Source organism: Haliotis cracherodii, unplaced genomic scaffold (assembly GCF_022045235.1).
Source record: "Haliotis cracherodii isolate W230 unplaced genomic scaffold, xgHalCrac1.p SCAF_8, whole genome shotgun sequence".
Taxonomy (NCBI): Eukaryota; Metazoa; Mollusca; class Gastropoda; order Lepetellida; family Haliotidae; genus Haliotis; species Haliotis cracherodii.
In genome coordinates, this window is record NW_027266341.1 from 38,711,889 (window position 1) to 38,733,579 (window position 21,691).

A 21,691-nucleotide genomic window follows, 5' to 3' on the forward strand; every position below is an offset into this window, starting at 1 on the left:
TTACCGGCTGGCTCTGGACCTTTCGTAGGCGCCCCTCCATCTCATCCCAGACATATCCGATGGGGAATAGGTCTGGACAAAAATCCGGCCATGGCAGGAAAGCAATGTTATGCTGCCTCAAAACGCCTGTTACAACACGTGCAATATGTGGGCGGACATTGCAACGTGACGTTACGTCCCCGCATTTGGACAGAGGATAGAGTAGGTCTTCAGCAACTCATGCTTGCCGTAAGGGCTCACACATTCAGGATTTTTACTGCCGTCCTTGATAGGGCCATTCCAGATTAAAAATTGTCAAAAGTTTGATCAAGATCCTGTGAATCGTGGCAGGAAATTCACAAACAATCAGATATGAACCAGGAAGCGTCCCTATTCAGCCGTTTCCAGCCGAATTGGTCCCGAGTCTCCTGTTCTCAATCCGAATCTGATCCCAACAGCGTCCCGATTGAGATCCGACAGTGACCGGACAGTGAACCGACAACGACGGTTCGCATTTGGCAAGATCTGGACGCAGTCTTGACTCAATCGACAAGAAACGGCAATGAACAATTCATGCCCGTTCATCATGACCACGTCCCGATCCACAGGACACCGTCCAGACAACACAGGACATTGTTACGATTTTGATCCGATACAGTAGAATCTGTCACGGCATAGTCACGATTGTAATCCGACTCGACAAAATCGGCCGAGTTTCCCAAATGTTACGGGACGCAGCATATACCGTCGTGAGTGCTTGGCCGACCTCTCTGGACCTTTCCCCATCCGTAGGACTCTGTTACGAACGTATACGACTGCGTTTAGACACTGATAGGACATTCCAGATCATTGAGGATAGTAAGCCGACATTTTTTGCTTTTCGTGTCGTAGCGCTGTCTGATCTCAAACGGGATCCATAATCGGCACTGTGTGAACCTGGCCTAAAAGGCGACTCTGCTTGTCGTAAGAGGCGACCAATGGATCGGGAAGTCATACTCGCTGACTTGTTTAATGCATGTCATCGTATCTCATTTCCGTAGATCGATGCTCATGATGTCAATCACTAGAATGTCTGGTCCAGACTCGATTATTTACAGACCGCCGTCATATAGCTGGAATAATACGGCGTTAAACAACAAACAAATCTGAAGCACGGTTATACTTTTCCTCGCTAGTATATATAAGCAGTCCACGGCAGGTTATTCGATAACCCATGCATGAGGTTGTTATGTTAATACATGAACCTACACAAGCAGTAGAGAATCATCCCGTGTGGTGTATAATTAAGAAATAAAAGACGAGTAGGAGTGTTTATCGTGCAATAAAACACTGCAGGGAGAATATATATCATGATAAATCAATATACCCCGAGTGGTTTAATGACCATGCAGTGTTTTCAAAGTAGACACAATTTATGGATAACAACTTCTTTAATACTGTAAAGGTATAGATCCTTATACCGTTGTCAAGACTATCTTGCTTGGATGATGATGAAATGTACAAGCTTTCATTTTCGGATTTCCCGCATATTCTCACAAACCTTACGCCGTTTACCCTTACTTTCCCTCCTAATGACGATTGTCATAGCAATTTTGTGTAAAATGCAGAAATGTCTCCTGTTGAACTTATGAACGTGGGCATACGGCCTTTTTTACCGAATTAAGATTTGTACAGTTAGTATAAACATTATGGCATGTGAAATTTAAAATGCTTGTAGGTTACGGAATGGGGCAGGTGGTTACAAATGGTTACGGAAAAATGCGAGTGTTCACGACTGATGTACCCAGTGCATTCGTGACCAACTCGCGTTGTTCTGGGAGGTGCAGGTGACGAAATGGTACCCAGAGTTCTAACCTGGTTCCCGGCTCCCTATGCGCGTCGTAAACTTGTGAGACGGGGCCCAGCTTACAGGTTACCCAGAGTTCCTCCTTCGCGTGCTAAGTTCAATGTTTGATACGCGCAACAATCCTAGCGCTTAATTTTCTCGGTTAGGTTATAGACAGCTCCCAGTCCGATTGCGTGTGTGCCTGTCATAGAAGGGGAATCCCCTTCGCCATAGATTTCGTTCCCTGTTCCCTGTCATCGAAAATGTGCACTTATCATGGGATAGAATGATAATTCAGACGAAATACGAATTTCATCTTTTAGGATATATATTAAACAGTCGCATTTCAAGGTAAGTTGATCCAGTAAACCTTATAAAGTTTGTAAACTACGCACTGACAATGTTGTTTCACCCATCAGTGACAATATCTCTCCGACTCGATTCGTCGTGACTTCCTCAACACGATTTTCGCCGTAGTCACTGACGTTGTAGCTCACAGATTAGAACGCAGTGTATGTGAACGACATCTTACTTGTTAAACGTTATATATGAAATGCTTTATATTTTGAAATTATGAAGACGTTGTACAGGTACGTATATAAATTAGGCATCTGCGTATTAGGACAGGTTAATATCATTATTGTCATATCTCACTAGCTGTCGTCATGCAGAGAAGGGGACACTCAATCGGAATAACGAAGTTCCTCATTTCGAGCAGAGACCATAAAATTATTTATAATCTAATAATTAGTCCCTATTTCCAGTCAAGATCTAAACCAATGGTGTTATTATAGCTGATTTGTAGTTGTGTGGAATCGGACCGCCTTATGTTTTGATTTGAGTTGTTATCGAGTTACGAGACATAAACGTAACAAAGGGTTCATCCATCAGCAGACTGGTAAGACTGATTTGCTTCCCACTCGATATGATTTGTGTTCAGTAACAGATTTCAGTCAAAATACATTATTATCATTTACTTAAGTGTGAAAGACTGAGTTTTCCGAAGTTGAGAAAAGTGATATTTTCATTGCATTGAACATAATAATTGATTCACTGCTGTGAACATATCACTTCGAAGGAACTATTGTCATACAAGAGTGATCACCCTTTGAATTGTCTCCCTTTATTGTTTCTGCCCCCGTACACAATCTGTTGACTTCCTTTTTACATTAGTTCCACATTGACAAGGCAAAATAATGACAGATGGTCATTTATGGAGTTAATATTGCTTCATGCTGTTTGTTATTCCCTTGAAAATATTTCGTTATAAACTGTAAATTTCTCATTTAACTCATCAATCGAGACTGTTCATTTCGCAAAGCGCCATTTTTGTTCCTTGACCAGCGTGTATTCTTTTGCTTCCAACAGTGGTCTGAAAGTTTTCAAGAATATTTTTTGTTAGATTTGATTTTGTATATAATAATATCTTTATGTATGATACAGAATTTCGTGACCCTAGATCGCTATGCTATGCCACTCATGAAAATATCTCCTTTCCCCACGTCACTCGATGAGGGAAGCATGATATTTCACTAGAAAAACGAGGGGCGGTCGGGTGTTCATCATCACGCCAAAGGCAGGGGTTTGATTCCCGACATGGGTACATTGTGTAAAGCCCATTTCTGGTGCCCCCGCCGTAATATTGCTGTAATATTACTAAAAGCGGTGTAAACCATACTCACTCACTCACTAGAAACTAGAAATATCCTCTATATATTCATTATCATTGAAAAAACATTTTATCCATGTTAATTACACTAAACGGTACTTATTGACCTATGTTCATTATGATTAGACTAGATTGTCATGTAAATCTATTGACAGTCTGAATGTGTCACCACTGACGTAAGAACGGTTTATGTGAGTGAGTGAGTGAGTGAGTTGGGTTTAACACCGCTATTAACAGTATTCCAGTTATATCACGGCGTGTCAGCTTAATGTGGGAGGAAAGCCCGAAGTGATGCAGGTCTCAGACGTTTACCACTTCGGTGAAACCCACGGGCACAGGTATGGTGCTGACAAACCTAGAAACATAATCGGGGTGAACCGGGATTCGAACCCAAAATCATAGGTTTCTAGCATGTCCAGGGGACGCAACTCTGCACAGCGAATCGCGGCGCCTTAGACGACTGGGCCACCCGTGCCCCCAGGACAGTTATGACAGAGGGGGATGTATCCAAATCTTTTCACATTTTTATCACAGCTGTTACTCTTGTTAGTTGAGATGTCTTCTTCTGTTCGTCATACGAACATAGTCATAAGATATGTTATACAATGTATATATACAGTTGATCATATTTCACTCATCCATTTTCATACATTATGGGTTTTCCCAATATGCTTGGACCACTTTTGCTACATGTAACAGTGTTGATACACTCAGATTTACCTTCTCCGGATACAGGTTGTTATCACTTGGGTGGAACGTACTCCAGTGAAAGTATGGCAGTGTTACACTGACGATTATGAGAAAATTATTTCCTTTTCACTTTTGACACTGACCCTCAGTCCCAGGTGCTCTTGCACCTGTCCAACTCTGTTGAGTAGAAGTATCTGGTGATGTACATATTCCCGTCCAATTATTGACACTGATTGTGCAAGTTTTTGTTCCGAGTGTGATATGATATTAATTAAGTTTATACTTATTGATGAAATGTCTTCATTTCTGTACTTTTAGAAATGGTTGTATGAATCATCAGGGTTAGAACTAAACTCCAAAGATTCACTAGCCCGGGTAAGGATAGAGTGCCATTGTCATGTTAAAACAAGGGGAAACTGGGAAATTTGTACTAGCCTACAGGAATTTGTACTAGCCCAGGGCTAGTGACTAGTGTTAATTTCTAACCCTGATGAACAGTTTCTCATTCTCTAGATACTGAAAGTACTTGGGAGTTTGCTTTAAGACACATAGGCAAGTAGTGGTCGGACGATACACCGATGCATTGGTGGATAGCGATTTTTTACTTCTCGTGACAAGTATCGATCACAGTTGCACACTAACTAAATGATATTGATTGTGACCTTAAATGTTTGCTGTAATAACTGTTCCACTAAACACTAATCAGTAGTGCAAGTTAATAGTTAAAACAAAATATTTTCATCCATTGCGCCATTCTTGACACTGCCAACTGTATATCATCAAGGTGCCAGGTATATTTGGCTGTCCTGTCTATGAAAAAGATGGCTTACGCACCACAGGTAAGAGCACATGCAAGTATCCTGATACATATGGGATCGTGAATAAGGTATCTTGATACGTATCGGATTGCATAGTTGGTGTATCGTCCCAGCCCTAAAGGCTAGCCTGTCTGAAGTTATGAATACGGGGTAATTAGTCACTTGCGCTCATCGTGACTTCCTCAACACGACAAACGTCACTGCTTAGCTCACAGATTGGAACACAGTGTATGAGAAAGACATCTTACATTGTTAAACGTTATCTATAACACTTTACTTACAGAAATTATTATTATTGTTATCTGCGTATTAGGACAAGTTCATATCTTACTGTCGTCAAGCAGAGAAGGGACACTCAATCGGAATAACCAAGTTGCTTATTTCCAGCAGAGACCATAAAATAATTAGTCTAATAATTAGTCTCTATTTCTAGTCAAGATCTAAACCAATGTTGTAATTAGCAGCTGATGTTATGAATACAGGGGAGTGTAATATAACAGGTATAATGTTATATTGCAATATGGCCATCAGCAATACGGGTATCGCAATACAACCCTTGTGTATTGATATTGTCCAATCCAGTCACAGAAGAATTAATATGTAATTATATAAATTATATCTACTATCTGGAGGTAATTTGATGGACTGGGTTCCTATCCAAACCACACGCCAGAAACCTATGATTGTGGGTTCAAATCCAGGTTGCCCTGATTATGTTTCAAGGTTTGTCCGCACCATACCCGTGCTCGTGGGTTTCACCGAAGTGGTAATTGTCTGAGACCTGCATCACTTTGGGCTTTCCTCCCACATTAAGTTGACACGCCGTGATATAACTGGAATACTGTTCAAAGCAGCGTTAAACCCAACTCCCTCACTCGCTATCCAAACAGCACACGCTTCACGCTACTTACGTTACATTCCATATTGATGACATAATAGGTAGCCTTGTTTATCCATACTAACCATCTCACAATCTGAAGGCTGAATTATTGAATGAAGAAGTACCATTTGAACAGTACAAATATATATAACTTTGGTCCCAATACATATTGCAATATGTCTCACAATACCGCTCTCCATACTAGGATATATTGCAATATGATTTATATGCCAATACGCCAACCCCAGCGTTAGAAATTGGCACTAGTCCTATAGTCCTTGCCAAACTGCCCAATAGTTAATGTATCATAAGGACTAGTAGAAATTTGCCATTTTTAAGGGTTTTGCTATAAGTTATCATTATAAGGACTAGTAGACTAAAACTGTTTCTATTGCTGCAACCCTATCAGCCCTCTAAGTAGCGACCATTTTGGTGGCCAAATGTGACTTAAATGTATGATTTGTAACCTAACTTTATCTTCTTCTCGCCACTTGGCTACCTAAAAGTAAACATAACTGGCAACTATATCTGTTTAAGATATCTGGTAGGCTCCTAAAACATTCCCGCTTGGCTTCCTTACAAAAAACAAACTTAGAGGGCTGCTTATCCTAGACGCATTTTATCTTCAATGTGTTGCTCCACACAACTACATGTACCAATATTTTCACATCCATGACCGCCAACGATTCACCCCGCGCAAAACAATAAGCTTTGTCTGAACACCAATTTTGTTGATGTTCACTTGTCCAGCCCCTGCCTTCCTGGTGGAGCTCCTTATCAGTCATCTTTTTTTCAGCCTTTGGTTAATTTTGTTGATGTTCTCTTGGCTAGCCCTGGCCTTCCTGGTGGAGCTCCTTATCAGTGATCTTTTTTTCAGCCTTTGGTTAATTTTGTTGATGTTCTCTTGGCTAGCCCCGGCCTTCCTGGTGGAGCTCCTTATCAGTGATCTTTTTTTCAGCCTTTGGTTAATTTTGTTGATGTTCTCTTGGCCAGCCCCTGCCTTCCTGGTGGAGCTCCTTATGTTCTCTTGGCCAGATTAACGGGACTTGACTGTAGTATACATTCCTTGAAACCATACTCGCCTCACTTTTACTTCAAATTATTTGATGCAAAGATAACACCAATACATTGAAATGCGGCTGAAATTTGGGAGTTCAGTGACGTAGAACCACTAGAAAAAGTTCAGTTGTATGCCTGTAAGCATGAAGTTATCAAGTTCAAATAATGGTGTGTTAGGCGCATGTGGTAGATATTCTATTCAGTCGCTTGCTGTTTTGAAATGTGTCAAATATTGGCTGTCTCTTTTCAGTATGCAGGAATCTCATTTACCCAAAAAATGTTACAATATGTTGCGTTTGTATGATGAACAAGGCCACGTAAATTGGGTAACGAAACTTAAAACTGTTATTTTTAGATTAGGATTTGGTGATGTCTGGTTCTTTCAAACATGTGGTAATAAAACCATATTTTTAAATATGTTACGTCAACTGTTAAAAGACAACTTTTTTTCAGGTTTGTCATGGTAATTTATCTGATAGCCCCAAAATGGCTTATCATGCACAGTTTAAAACATCCATTTTATGTGATAACTATCTGAGTAGCATTACTGTTAATATATTAAGAACCACATTGACTTGTTTTTGGCTTAGTTCTCACAATTTATAAATTGAACGTGGACAACATCATAATATTCTTCGTGAATTTAGAAAGTGTAAAGTTTTTGTTACTTAAATCGCATCGAAAATGAATAACACTTTTTGTTAATTTGTCCAGCTTATAGCCATCATGAGCATCGATCCAGAGTCAGAGAGCCTGACCACCCGATCCTGCTAGACGCCTCTTACGACAAGCATAGTCGCCTTTTAACGGCAAGCATGGGTTGCTGAAGACCTACTCTACCCCGGATCTTCACGGGTGTGAGTTTTGTTATACAGTGAACCCTCGACTTAACGCTCCTCGATGTACCGCTACTCCGGATGCACCGCGGGGTAAACCATGGCTCCCAAAAATGCATGAAGAATTTTCCCCTAAAAGCGTGTTAAAGCGCGTTAACGCGCGTTAAAGCAAATAAAGTTACAAATAAACTGATGAAATTTAATTCCAAGTCGATTTACACGTGTGTGTATTTGTAAAACAATTACGTTCATTGTATCCGGCTGAATGTGATCGAAACCAGAAATAATTGCGCCACTGTTCCATTCACCACCATCATTACGTAATGTGAACCTCAGCAAGGAATATCTGTACACTGCTCTTTCCTACACCGCGGGGTCAGTTTCTTGGACCCCGATGACAGCGGTATATCGAGGGTTCACTGTATATGTCATTGTTTCCGCCCAGTGAACCTGACACGACGATATTCTCCAATATGTCAAGACCAAAATGCGTCACTATTAATTCAAGCAAGGGACAGTCACATTTTGTTAATTTTCTTATTTACAAGATTCGAAACTCATGTATGTCTTGTTTGGGTTGTTCTTTTGACTAGGGTGAATTGAATATATTGGTATTCTTCTAATTGCTCCCTAACCTTTTCAACTCATGGACGTTTAAATATTTCCCATGCCTGTCCAATTTTGGTGAGGAAAGATTTTGACCATGTCAGCTCACCCCCTGTGTCTGGGCAGGCCCTGCATTGATAGGAAGGCAACTGTCACAGAGCCTGGCATGCCCCTACTTACTAAAAATATAACAGAAAAGTTTGCTTTTTTTTCCTTCTAGATACCAAAGCGCCTCTTAACAAATTCTACTCCCAAACATGCGAATAAGTAAGAGTTCTGTTTGTCTCTGTCTGCTAAACTCCTAAGCTTCCAAATAACGTCCTTGCCTTCTCACCAGATATACAGAACATTTCCCAGGACAACAGCAGCAGGCCTATTGATTATGGTCAATCTATTTTCCTTTTCTTCCCCTTTGACCTACTTCTTTTCCTTCCTCATGGTCTTGTTCTTTTCCTCGATGGCAACTGTGGTACAGGTGTGTCAGGTCCTCTGGTGTACAGGTGTATCACGTCCTCTGGTGTACAGGTGTATCAGGTCCTCTGGTGTACAGGTGTACAGGTGTATGAGGTCCTCTGGTGTACAGGTGTGTCAGATCCTCTGGTGTACAGGTGTGTCAGATCCTCTGGTGTACAGGTGTGTCAGATCCTCTGGTTTACAGGTGTGTCAGATCCTCTGGTGTACAGGTGTGTCAGATCCTCTGGTGTACAGGTGTGTCAGATCCTCTGGTGTACAGGTGTGTCAGATCCTCTGGTGTACAGATGTGTCAGGTCCTCTGGTGTACAGGTGTGTCAGGTCCTCTGTTGTACAGGTGTATCAGATCCTCTGGTGTACAGGTGTGTCAGATCCTCTGGTGTACAGGTGTATAAGATCCTCTGTTGTACAGGTGTGTCAGATCCTCTGGTGTACATATGTACAGGTGTATCAGATTCTCTGGTGTACAGGTGTGTCAGATCCTCTGGTGTACAGGTGTATCAGATCCTCTGGTGTACAGGTGTGTCAGGTCCTCTGTTGTACAGGTGTATCAGATCCTCTGGTGTACAGGTGTGTCAGATCCTCTGGTGTACAGGTGTATAAGATCCTCTGTTGTACAGGTGTGTCAGATCCTCTGGTGTACATATGTACAGGTGTATCAGATTCTCTGGTGTACAGGTGTGTCAGATCCTCTGGTGTACAGGTGTATCAGATCCTCTGGTGTACAGGTGTATCAGATCCTCTGGTGTACAGTTGTGTCAGATCCTCAAGTGTACAGGTGTATCAAATCCTCTGATGTACAGGTGTATCAGGTCCTCTGGTGTACAGGTGTATCAGGTCCTCTGTTGTACAGGTGTATCAGGTCCTCTGGTGTACAGGTGTATCAGGTCCTCTGGTGTACAGGTGTATCATGTCCTCTGGTGTACAGGTGTGCAGGTGTATCAGATTCTCTGGTGTACAGGTGTATCAGGTCCTCTGATGTACAGGTGTATCAGATCCTCTGGTGTACAGGTGTATCAGATCCTCTGTTGTACAGGTGTGTCAGATCCTCTGGTGTACATATGTAGAGGTGTATCAGATTCTCTGGTGTACAGGTGTGTCAGATCCTCTGGTGTACAGGTGTATCAGATCCTCTGGTGTACAGGTGTATCAGATCCTCTTGTGTACAGGTGTGTCAGATCATCTGGTGTGCAGGTGTATCAGGTCCTCTGGTGTACAGGTGTGTCAGATCCTCTTGTGTACAGGTGTGTCAGATCATCTGGTGTGCAGGTGTATCAGGTCCTCTGGTGTACAGGTGTGTCAGATCCCCTGGTGTACATATGTACAGGTGTATCAGATTCTCTGGTGTACAGGTGTGTCAGATCCTCAGGTGTACAGGTGTATCAGATCCTCTGGTGTACAGGTGTATCAGATCCTCTGGTGTACAGGTGTATCAGATCCTCTGGTGTACAGGTGTATCAGGTCCTCTGTTGTACAGGTGTGTCATATCCTCTGGTGTACAGGTGTACAGGTGTATCAGATCCTCTGGTGTACAGGTGTATCAGATCCTCTGGTGTACAGGTGTACAGGTGTATCAGATCCTCTGATGTACAGGTGTGTCAGATCCTTTGGTGTACAGGTGTGTCAGATCTCTTTAATTGAATAAAGTATGTCACAGTCAATATAGTATTTTGAATGTGCCTCAGATTTTCCATGGAAGAGAAATAAGCACAGAATAGGTTCAGCATGAGAGAGTTGCCAGTTTGCTGTGTTTGTTCACATGAGAAACTACTGTCTCCTGCACCTACATGTAGAAGGCTTGGCAGGATAACAGAGTATAAGTCACCAACCTTGCTTTCGTAAACATGGTAAAGCTGACAATATTATTCCCTGACATTGTTTCCCATGAGCTCATTATTGACACTCAGCTGGACAGGCTTCCACAACAAGGAAATTCATGATTACCTTAAATGGATCCACTGAAACGGGATGTATGGTGAGTATACTTCCATGTCAATGAAGTCTGGGTGTGTGTACAGGGTGTGTACTTGATGCACCTCACAATGGCCTACTAGTTCACATATGAACAGTGATAAAGCTATGTTCCGCGATGACTGAATGAATGCTTTCAGATTGAGATACCAGGAAGTGGAAATTTATTGTTTTCCACAGGACGTGTTTTAATGGCAATGTAAGTGGCATTTCTTGACCTTCTTATCCAGATATTACTTTGTACCTGGCTACTCGCCCCAAAGAATTGGGCATGATATCGACCACTTGTTTGCTGTGGCCATGATATGGCTACAATGTTGCTGTGGCCATGTCTCCTTGATATGGCCATGTCTCCTTGAAATGGCTACAATGTTGCTGTGGCCATGTCTCCTTGATATGGCCATGTCTCCTTGAAATGGCTACAATGTTGCTGTGGCCATGTCTCCTTGATATGGCTACAATGTTGCTGTGGCCATGTCTCCTTGATATGGCTACAATGTTGCTGTGGCCATGTCTCCTTGATATGGCTACAATGTTGCTGGCTGACATGTCCACTTACAATTAACAGTCTCCGAAATGAAATTATTTTACAGAAAAAACAATAGTTAAATTATCTTGAAGTATAATAAAAAGTAGCTCACAGACTAGACTTGCTAACTGTTATAGACTTACATGGGCTGTATTGGATATATTTGTTTCGAGGACTGCATGACCGACTTGGTTGTCAACTAAACACTGCTAAACAAAACTTTCTGTGACTATTGTCAAGGCCCAATTTATTCTCTCACTCACTCACTCACTCACTCACTCACTCACTCACTGTGGCAGTGGGAAAGCACACTGGTTGATGTGTTTGCTAATGTTTGTAATATCCTGATACCTTGACCTATGACCTCTGGCTATTTGCATGTACGAGAGGGAAGATGAAAATGCTGCTTCCTCTGTTCCGTTTGCTAAGAATGTCTATCATGCATCAATCTTGACAACATCAGACCGAAGGTAACATTCGCAAGCAGCAGATGAAGTCTTAAGCTGATTAGAGAAGACACACAAACATGTCCAAGCTGATATTGTGTTGGGTAGACAACCTAAAGCCACCCACAAGGTTCATTGTTCAGACTTTAACTGGGTTATCCAGTTTCAGGGAAGTTGAGCATATTTTGTCATCAGTTATTTATCTTTTACAGTACAAGAGAATGTAAAGGTTAATTAAAATTGTTTTATTGATAAGGCATTTCTTAGTTCTTTATTATACAGCAGTTATAATCAGTCCATCTTTTTATCTTTTTTAAGGACGATTGTTATGATTGTCCAAACACCTTGACGTATTACCTATAGCTTTGGTGTATGATGTCATCACTTAATGTGTAAGAGCCTCACTATCAGTCCAATGTACCACAGATGCAATGAACGTCAATGTCGCCTGTAGTTTTATCTCTCACTGTTCCTCTAGGATGTGTGATGTTGATTGTTTTAGCGGGTCATTATTCTTCATTATGTAACTACACACACAACAATGTGCCGAAGTTGGATGACTTGATTCAGATTGGAAGGGGAACATACCTTGGTTCATGGTTCATTGGCCCTGTAAAGCGTATTGTGTACATTGGCCTACATGACATAAGTAGTATAGCGCCCTCCCTCTCTCAACGCCTCACGTGTTGAAAGTCTGTATAACCCTTGAAGAGGACACTGACTTATATATATTGACAGTATGGACACACAATGGCATTTAGAAAGTGGTCAAATGTAACAAATGTTATATTTGGGATAACATTTTCTCAGCAAAGTACAGATTCTAGTACTTTGGGGGACTGAGTCACACTGCCAGAGTGAGGCACCGAATCGCCAGTGCACAAAGTCAGCGATCTAACCCACTCAGCCACCGAGGCTTCCAAAAAAGAAAGTCCGACAACTGGTAGTCTAGATCACATACTTTGTATACCCCTCTGACAAGAGTGTGCTGGCGATGAAGAATACAAAATGTCTGTACAACCGCGGCATCAATACACAAGATATTACTCTTATGGTATGGTGAAATGTAAGCATATATATACATAACATGATCTGACATTATGATGATTATGATGATGTTTATAATGTACTGAAAATTATGTGTAACAATCTGAGACACATGTGAATGTAAAAAAATATTCGTTGACTGTATACATATTTCTTGGGGAAATAAAAACATAAATAAGAAAACAAAAAAAAACATTCTACTAGTCCTTATACCTTAAATACTTGGCAGTTGGGACTATACGACTAGTGCCAGTTTCTATCGCTGCAGTTGAATTTCTAGATTTGTTTATCGCATGCTAATAATACTTGTAAGATTCAGGTAGGACAGAATGTGGCTTACCTGTGAAAGGTCACCGGAATTCAAAACAAACTTCAACTAGAACATTAATATGCATCTGAATGAATCTGGCATTTTACATCCCCTATGACACAATAATGCTGGAGTCACATGACCTGTTTGTTACACTGTGTAGCGACTGTGCTTGCCATAAGAGGCGACTAACGGGATTGGGTGGTCAGGCTCACTGACTTGGTTGATGCTTGTCATCATATCCAAATTGCGTAGATCGATACTAATGATATCAATCATGGATTGTCTGGTCCAGACTTGATTATTTACAGACCGCTTTCATATAGCTGGAATATTGCTGAGTGCGGCAAACAAACAAACAAACAAACAAACAAACAATCAAATGTTAAATATACACTGTGTATTATTGATATGTTCGTTTCTTCTTCAGGTTTCCTGCCAGGCGCTGAGCTGAGAGATGTTTGTTTAGGGGAGGCGTACAGCGTGCGTGAGAGTAAATGCATCTTCTTACAGAAATTGTCTGCGTATGTGTAAGTTACTTTTGGGAAACTTGACCCGGAAAAGGTCTGTGTTCACTTATACACCGTGAACACAACGTTGTGTTTTCTTCCCATGGTCACCATGGGTGGATTTATACTTGGGCTGCGATGAGTCAAAATTTACTACCCAGGTACCCAACCCCTATTACCCAACCCGATCGAAGCCGAGGTACCAGCTCTAGGTCTCAAGTTGGGTACAAATGTCCGAGAATTGTTTTACTGGAGCCATGGCAAAAAACTACTTGAGCCACCCTTTTTTAATTTTATGATTCACAGATTTATTCCAGCTTTTCCGCACAAGGTCGGTTGAAATAAAAACAAATTTCAATTATATATTTATTTTTATGAAAGTGATTCTGCTGTGGAGTTAAAACTGCAGGTGGCCTCTTGAATCACTGATAGTGATGTAGATATGGAATACAGTATATAACGAACACGGATAGTGCAAACAAACGGATACAACAAACTGATACAAAATCCACGATTTTATCATATAAAATTTAAGAACTCTCTGCAGCAAACTAACGTATATAGCGAACTGATATCTGATCCCTGACAAACCCAAATACCACTAATCAGTAACGGTTACAGCGAACTAGACGCAATCAGCAGCGAAATCAATACAATCCTTTATGTTAATCTTACTCGTATGTGTAATTGGACTAATCCTGTCTGTAAAACAAACATTAAACCCATGCAGTTTCACGAATGCAGTCAGCAAAACGAGGCCAGAGCAAAATCACTGACTAAGCATCTCCCTGTATGTAAATCGTGAAATGTTTCTGAGCGAAAACGTATATAACAAACAACCTATATAACAAACTGATTTGATAGGTCCCTTGTAGTTCGTTATATCCATGATCTACTGTATGTATATAACATTTTATATTGTATAAGAAGGTCTTTATTACTATGGGGGGAGACATAATAATAAATATTTGTATGTTTATGATTTATTTCTGAGACCGGCTGCTTTCAGTAGGGGCACTGATCATGCATACACTGAAGTTCACCGAAGCTCTATCTTTACTGAAACATATAAAGTCTGAACGAATATGTGTGCATATGTAGTCAGGAAGAAATGGGAGGTTTTAGCGCCTTGTGTAACCATGGAGTTTGACTGTTATCGTCTTTAAACCGTATATCACGTGACTAACCATGGGTCCGGGTAGTCCTGTTGGTACCCAGTCCTTTCAAGGACCCACCCGACCTGAGTACCTGAGTTAGCTGTCCCAGCCCTACTTTATGCTGTATAATGGTTGGGGAATTTCATTGGTCCCGAGACCCGTGAAGATCTGGGTAAGAATAGGTCTTCAGCAACCCATGCTTGCCGTTAAAGGTGACTATGCTTGTCGTAAGAGGCGACTAACGGGATCGGGTGGTCAGGCTCGCTGAATTGGTTGATCCATGTCATCGTATCCCAATGGCGTAGATCGATGCTCATGATGTCATTCACTGGATTGTCTGGTCCAAACTCGTTTAATTACAGACCGCCGTCATACAGCTGGAATATTGCTGAGTGCGGTGTTAAACAACAAACAAACAAACAACATTTGGTCCTGAAAACTTTTGTGGTAATTGGCAATGCTTACTTACATGCCCGAATCCTATGATTGAGTCACGACATTCTTCAGCATGTGCATGATCTCAATCACTGGATTGTCTGGTCCAGACTCGATTATTTGCTGACAAATGCATATAGCTTGAATATTGCTGAGTGTGGCATTAGACAACAAACAAACAAATCTGACAAGCTAAAATGCAAGACCTACCTAACAATGATAATTCCTTCTCAAAATTTGTGAAACATGTTTTAGTGGTCTGTTTTCCAGTTTGAAGTTATGTTTTTCCATCCAGTTATTATTATCATGATTATCATGTGTGTCATTACTTGTAGGTACTCATAGCGGTAACACACGTGGCTGGTGACTATGGGAAAAGAGATTTGTAAGTCAACTTTTGTCGATGCAAATCAGTAAATATCGCCAACAATATTCTTTTCACAATTTATTAAAGAAACATTTCTGTTTGCTCATTTGTATTTTCGGTATTTGTCTATCAAATGCTCTTGAATTGATATTTTACAAAATTATCTTTGAATTACCCTCAACAGAACTACAGACAAGCAGCGAACCCCCACCCCCCCACCCCCAAATAAAAATATTCAAAACCCAATTACTTTCAATTAACTTGCATACAGAAATGCATGCATTAAATGAAAAACTCAAATGTACAAAAACAGCATGCGTTTTTACCCAATGAAGCTTTTTGAGCATGTGTATGAAGGAGCTAATTTCCGAAACACAATTACGAGCTAATTTACTTTTTGAGTCAAGCCTATGTATTTAGAACAGTTATATATATACATATAAAACATTATTTCATTTTTTTAAAATCTTAAAATGTTCACTAAGTTTGGGGAACGCAATAGAGTGATGAATATGTTAATGAAAAAATATTGTTTACGCAATGAAAAATGTTATAACTAAATTAAAATCGAAACTGTAGGATAAAAACTCAATTGCTCAAAAAGTTATCTGGATCTCTGCTTGAATATATTTGCAATCATTCAGATTGAATATGATCATAGGAATATTAATGCCATACATATTCGATACATGAATTAACTTATTTTCCCATGTTTCAGCCGCTATATGGAGGATGGGGTGACAAAGTGGTGTGTGTATGGCACTGCAAGAGATATTGAGTGAGTATATCTATAGATCAGGTGAATAACAAGCAGGGCGTTCGTGGAGACATCCCTCACACTCTCAGCTTGCTGACTGGGATAATGTCTTTGGTCAAGTGGTCAAGTCAGCAGGCTTGTGGTTCGGATTCCAGTGCGGGACACACACATTTTATGGCTTCTACATCATCAGTAGAGTCCTTTCAAGATTATCATAATAATAAGTGCATTTATAATGCGCCAGATTCCATTCACCAAGTGTATGCTCAGAGCGCTACACTATTATTACCCCGGTGAATGAATCAGTGAGCACTCGATTTTCATTCTCATCTCCCTGGGGAGTATACAACCCAAGCTGCCTGTGAGGCGCTAGAAGGTTAACAGCCACATTACCATCTCATCCTACTGGGTACCCACTCACTGCTGGGTGAACAGAGGCACATTTCGAACAAAGTCACTTGCCTAAGGAGACACCACATGTGGTACATGTGCTTCAGTGTGGGGCAGGACCGAAGCCTTTGAAACTCTCAAGAGTCAAACTGCTGAACATGGTCACCCATTCAACTACTCTCCGAGACCGACGTTGCTTAACTTCACCTGATTTGTGATCTGTGCGTTGTGCACAGGACCATGTGCCACCACGGACCACGTACCATCATATTTTTTTTATTACATTCAACAAAATCAGAACATGCCAATGTATTATTCTGGTCCAGCAATCACCTGTTTGCCTGGTTTCTTGCTGATACTGATTGCTGAACCGCTCAGTTCCAAATTTAAGTACCATCTAATCTTCTGCGGGACTACATCGAATTTCAACTGTTGCTACAATGTTCCACCATAACCTCAAAGATGACCTTGACCTTTGACAGTTATGCCACCAGCATTTCATGTGATAGTTAAGATACATTCAAACTATGCCTTAGAAACTGACAATGATATGTTTTACAAAAATATAATAAATAGTAACTATATACTTTTGTAATCATGATGATAATTCTAAATATACACATGTGGTCATGGTGATAATACTGAATATTCACATGCGATCATGATGATAATTCTAAATATACACATGTGTGATCATGGTGATAATACTGAATATACACATGTAATCATGATGATAACTCTAAATATGCACATGTGTGGTCATGCTTATAATACTGAATATACACATGTAACCATGATGATAACTCTAAATATACACATGTGTGGTCATGCTGATAATACTGAATATACACATGTAATCATGATGATAATTCTAAATATACACGTGTGGTCATGGTGATAATACTGAATAGACACATGTGTGATCATGATGATAATACTGAATATACACATGTGTGATCAAGATCATAATACTGAATATGCATATGTAATCATGGTGATAATACTGAATATAACACGTCACATTTTAATTCTGGAAACTCAAAAGTCCAGAAACTCTATGGTCTTTGCCCTGTCTCGGTTAAAGGTATTTACAAAATTAAACATGCTGTTTTCATGGGAACATACCAAGGAAGAAAAAATGAAAAAAGAATTGTTCAAAAACTCAATATTTACACTTTGTCGCCCATGGGCGAGAACATGTTCTTTTACTTAAAACTCTTGGTTTTGTTTCGCAAATCCATTAAGTGTATTCATTCAAGTATCATGATACAAAATTTAACTCATTTTAACTTAATTCAACAATTTTAGAGCGATATTGAATATTTCGCCCATGGGCGAGAAAAAGGTTTGGCCCATGGGCGAGAATATGTTCTTTTACTTAAAACTCATGGTTTTGTTTCGCAAATCCATTAAGTGTATTCATTCAAGTATCATGACACAAAATTTAACTCATTTTAACTTAATTCAACGATTTTAGAGCGATATTGAAATATTTCGCCCATGGGCGAGAAAAAGGTTTGGCCCATGGGCGAGAATATGTTCCTTTACTTAAAACTCATGATTTTGTTTGCAAATACATTAAATGTATTCATTCAAGTATCATGACACAAAATTTAACTCATTTTAACTTAATTCAACGATTTTAGAGCGATACTGAAATATTTCGCCCATGGGCGAGAATATGTTCCTTTACTCAAAACTCATGTTTTTGTTTCGCAAATACATTAAATGTATTTATTCAAGTATCATGACACAAAATTTAACTCATATTAAATTAATTCAACTATTTTATAGCGATATTGAAATATTTCGCCCATGGGTGATAATATTTTCCTTTACTTAAAGCAGGTGTTCTTACCATTTTCATGGCACATAATGTTACTCAATTTTACTTAATTCAGCTATTTTATAGAGTTATTGAAATATTTCGCCCATGGGCGAGAAAAGGTTTGGCCCATGGGCGAGAATATTTCCCTTTGCTCAAAACTTGTGTTTTAGTGTCGCATATACATAAAGGTGTTCTTAGAAGTTTCATGTCACATAATTTAACAAATTTTAACTTAATTCAACTATTTTACGGCGTTATTGAAATATTTCGCTTTGGACGAGAAACTTTGGCCCATGGGCGGGAGTATTTTCCTTTGCTCAACAGTTTCAGTTTCGCAAATACATAAAGGTGTGTCTACAAGCATGACACATGATTCAACTATTTTACGGCATTATTAAAATATTTCGCCCATGTTTTCGTCAGTCCCTTTAAAGCATCAACTAAATGTGTGCAAAGTATATTGTATCATGTGAAATATACTTTATATTATATCATTACATTATTATTTAAAAAGGGCATTTGGTTGGATGTTTACTTTATAGAAGTTCTACAAATTTCACCTGTTTTACATATTGTAGCGATCTTTAATGAACCCGGCCTTACCTCTCAAAACGTTTTGACAGTTTATCATACGAATTCATGTGCGTGTACTCCAATTCATTGGAGTTATTTTCTACAACATTAAAGTTTAGTTAGTTTCTATTTCATTTCCCATTTTATGTCTGTTGATACATCACACTGGGCAACGTGACACTAGGTATGCAATATACAGGTTAACGTGCGCGTATTTTAATGGGAAAAAATATTCATCTTTTATTGCATAACGTTTGGCTGAATATCTTACATTCTAACGAAATCTGGAAATAATTATTTAATTACATGCAGTGTCGAAGCGACCAGTAGGAATTATGTTTCAATGCAATTGAGGAAAACGTGAGTGAATATTGTGACACTAAAGCAACTTTTAACTGCATTGTCACTTTTGGTATGAAAATGGTAACAGTTCAGAAAAAAACAACAGCCTTCTTATGATAATTCTCATATTCTCATAAGTAGGTTGTATCTAATTACAGTGTTGGCCTTATTTACAGGTGATTCTACAATACCTGCTCTCGGTCAATTACGATCTACCACACCACGCGTGAATAAACAGTTATGCGGGTGTTGCTGTGGGCAAATACCTAGCCTAAAAATGTTTATTTTTTTGTGGATACATGTTTTACAAATGTTCGTTGATATGTGGATATATTAAGCACAAAGTCAAAAAAATGTTTATGAAAGATGAATTAGTGCCTTGATATATTCATCGAGATGTGTATCATCGTTTAATGGGGTCATTCAATAAACGTATGTTTGGAGGAGATATCAAAGGAGCCGCCCAATATACACGGTGTCGTCCGGTGAACTACCACCCCACCCTGTCTATAAGAGTTATGTAATCGGTACACAAATATATTTGATGCGGTGTCAATGCGGAAGAAGTTTGAATTACGTCCACCACTGGCCACAGAAATCCTCAAAGTATAGTAACAATCAACAAGTCAATGCCGTACTAATTACCTAGTGACGCATGTAAAAACGACTGTCAATAGGGAAAATGGCGAAAACAAATTGAAATAGATTTTGATAAAACATTATTGTACTAAATAACTCGCAAAAGCGGTGCCTAAAATTGTTTGACCGTGTTATGTGTGTTGTAGACTGACGAATAGCAAGTAATTGTCATGCTGTACACATGGTTCCATATACGAATTCAGTTACGGTATACAACCGGTATGAAACTGAGAACTGAGATGCCAAGTACAACCTGCATTCACACACGGAAGCAATATACTTGTGTATGCCCTCTCCTCTAAAAAATGTATCACTAAAGTATTTGCATTGTAATAAATATAGTAATGATAAAACTTGGTAATTTGGTAGGTCTCCGACAGATATGATTTTCAGTTTTTTTACACCTTTGATTGATACGGATTACGTACATGTAGTCTAGCCACTGTCTCTAATGTATCTGCTTGTTAGAAATTTCAAATGTCCTGTTATAGCACTGTTCCTAAAACAAGGCAGTTTCTTTTATCGGGTATAAATAGTTGATTTGTCTTGTCACGCAGTAATTTTTACTTGATCGAATGATTTCCACAAAATATTACGGCAGTGAGTTTTGTATTTTATTATGTACATGTATTGTTAATTGTAGAAGATGCTTACATCACTGTATCTCAGAACGCAAAACTGATAACATTCAAACATGTAATTAGTGCACAGTTAATTGTTACATATAATTTCCTGCATATTCCTTTCTGAACAAAAAGCCTACATGTATACTGAAATCGGTGTTGACTGTTAAAAGGGTATTAGTGCAATCAGCCATGGTAAATGGAGAGACAGTAATAAGGTGATTATTTATAGTCTGTTGCAGAATATACATATAAACATTACGCATATACAGATGAAATACACGATATGATACAGTGCAAGAACAAATTAAGATAGGGTTTCTATTAAAAAATAATTATACGATTATGGATTTAATTAGCATCTGTAAATTTTCAGGCCAACACGGTTGAGATACAGCATCGGCATACTCAACTGGAGTTGTTTTCTGCCGGTCGTAAGTTCATTGTTTGACTGAGCACACTTATGTCGGGGTTGCGATATTTTCTTCTCTTTGTTGGCAGCCTGCCACCGGCCTGAATTTTGAGAAAGGTCTCAGCATGGGACTGTTAATTACTTCTTAATGATGTCTACAAGCTTACAAACTTGTAGATGTTGGGGCGGTTAGGAGCCAACTTTTTCAGCTCAGAGTGTTAGTGGTCCTGGAACCCATAGTGTCAACCAATACGTCAACAGATTCTACTGTTCAGCAACATTGTCACTGAATTTCAGAACTCTGGCATGATATAATAATCAAGGATTTCGAAGGTGAACGAGGGGAAAGGCAGACGCACGTGGATTTACTCTCAGGTTATTATTGTCTGGAGTTCACATTTTGGGCATTTCATATACTAATTGAACAGAGTTCACCTGCACATGTCCACTTAAGTGATACAGATTGTAACCAAAAATGCAATGAGCCGTAGCTGTTAATCCCTTATAACAACGACAACAACAA

The 21,691-nt window shown here is 39.5% G+C and overlaps 1 protein-coding gene across 2 annotated transcripts in view; it reads left to right on the forward strand.

The window, feature by feature from the left end:
- Positions 1-2,010: 2,010 nt before the first annotated feature.
- LOC139449629 (uncharacterized) overlaps positions 2,011-21,691 on the forward strand; it is a 46,494-nt gene continuing 26,813 nt past the window's right edge. Inside the window, exons 1-4 of one of the 2 annotated variants that reach the window (XM_071231106.1) lie at positions 2,011-2,155; positions 13,567-13,666; positions 15,573-15,622; positions 16,323-16,382. In XM_071231106.1, the coding sequence (XP_071087207.1) occupies positions 13,634-13,666; positions 15,573-15,622; positions 16,323-16,382 (143 nt within the window). In that variant the 5' untranslated portion in view covers positions 2,011-2,155; positions 13,567-13,633. The remainder of the gene's footprint in view (positions 2,156-13,566; positions 13,667-15,572; positions 15,623-16,322; positions 16,383-21,691) is intronic. The other variant, XM_071231107.1, reaches the window with a different exon arrangement.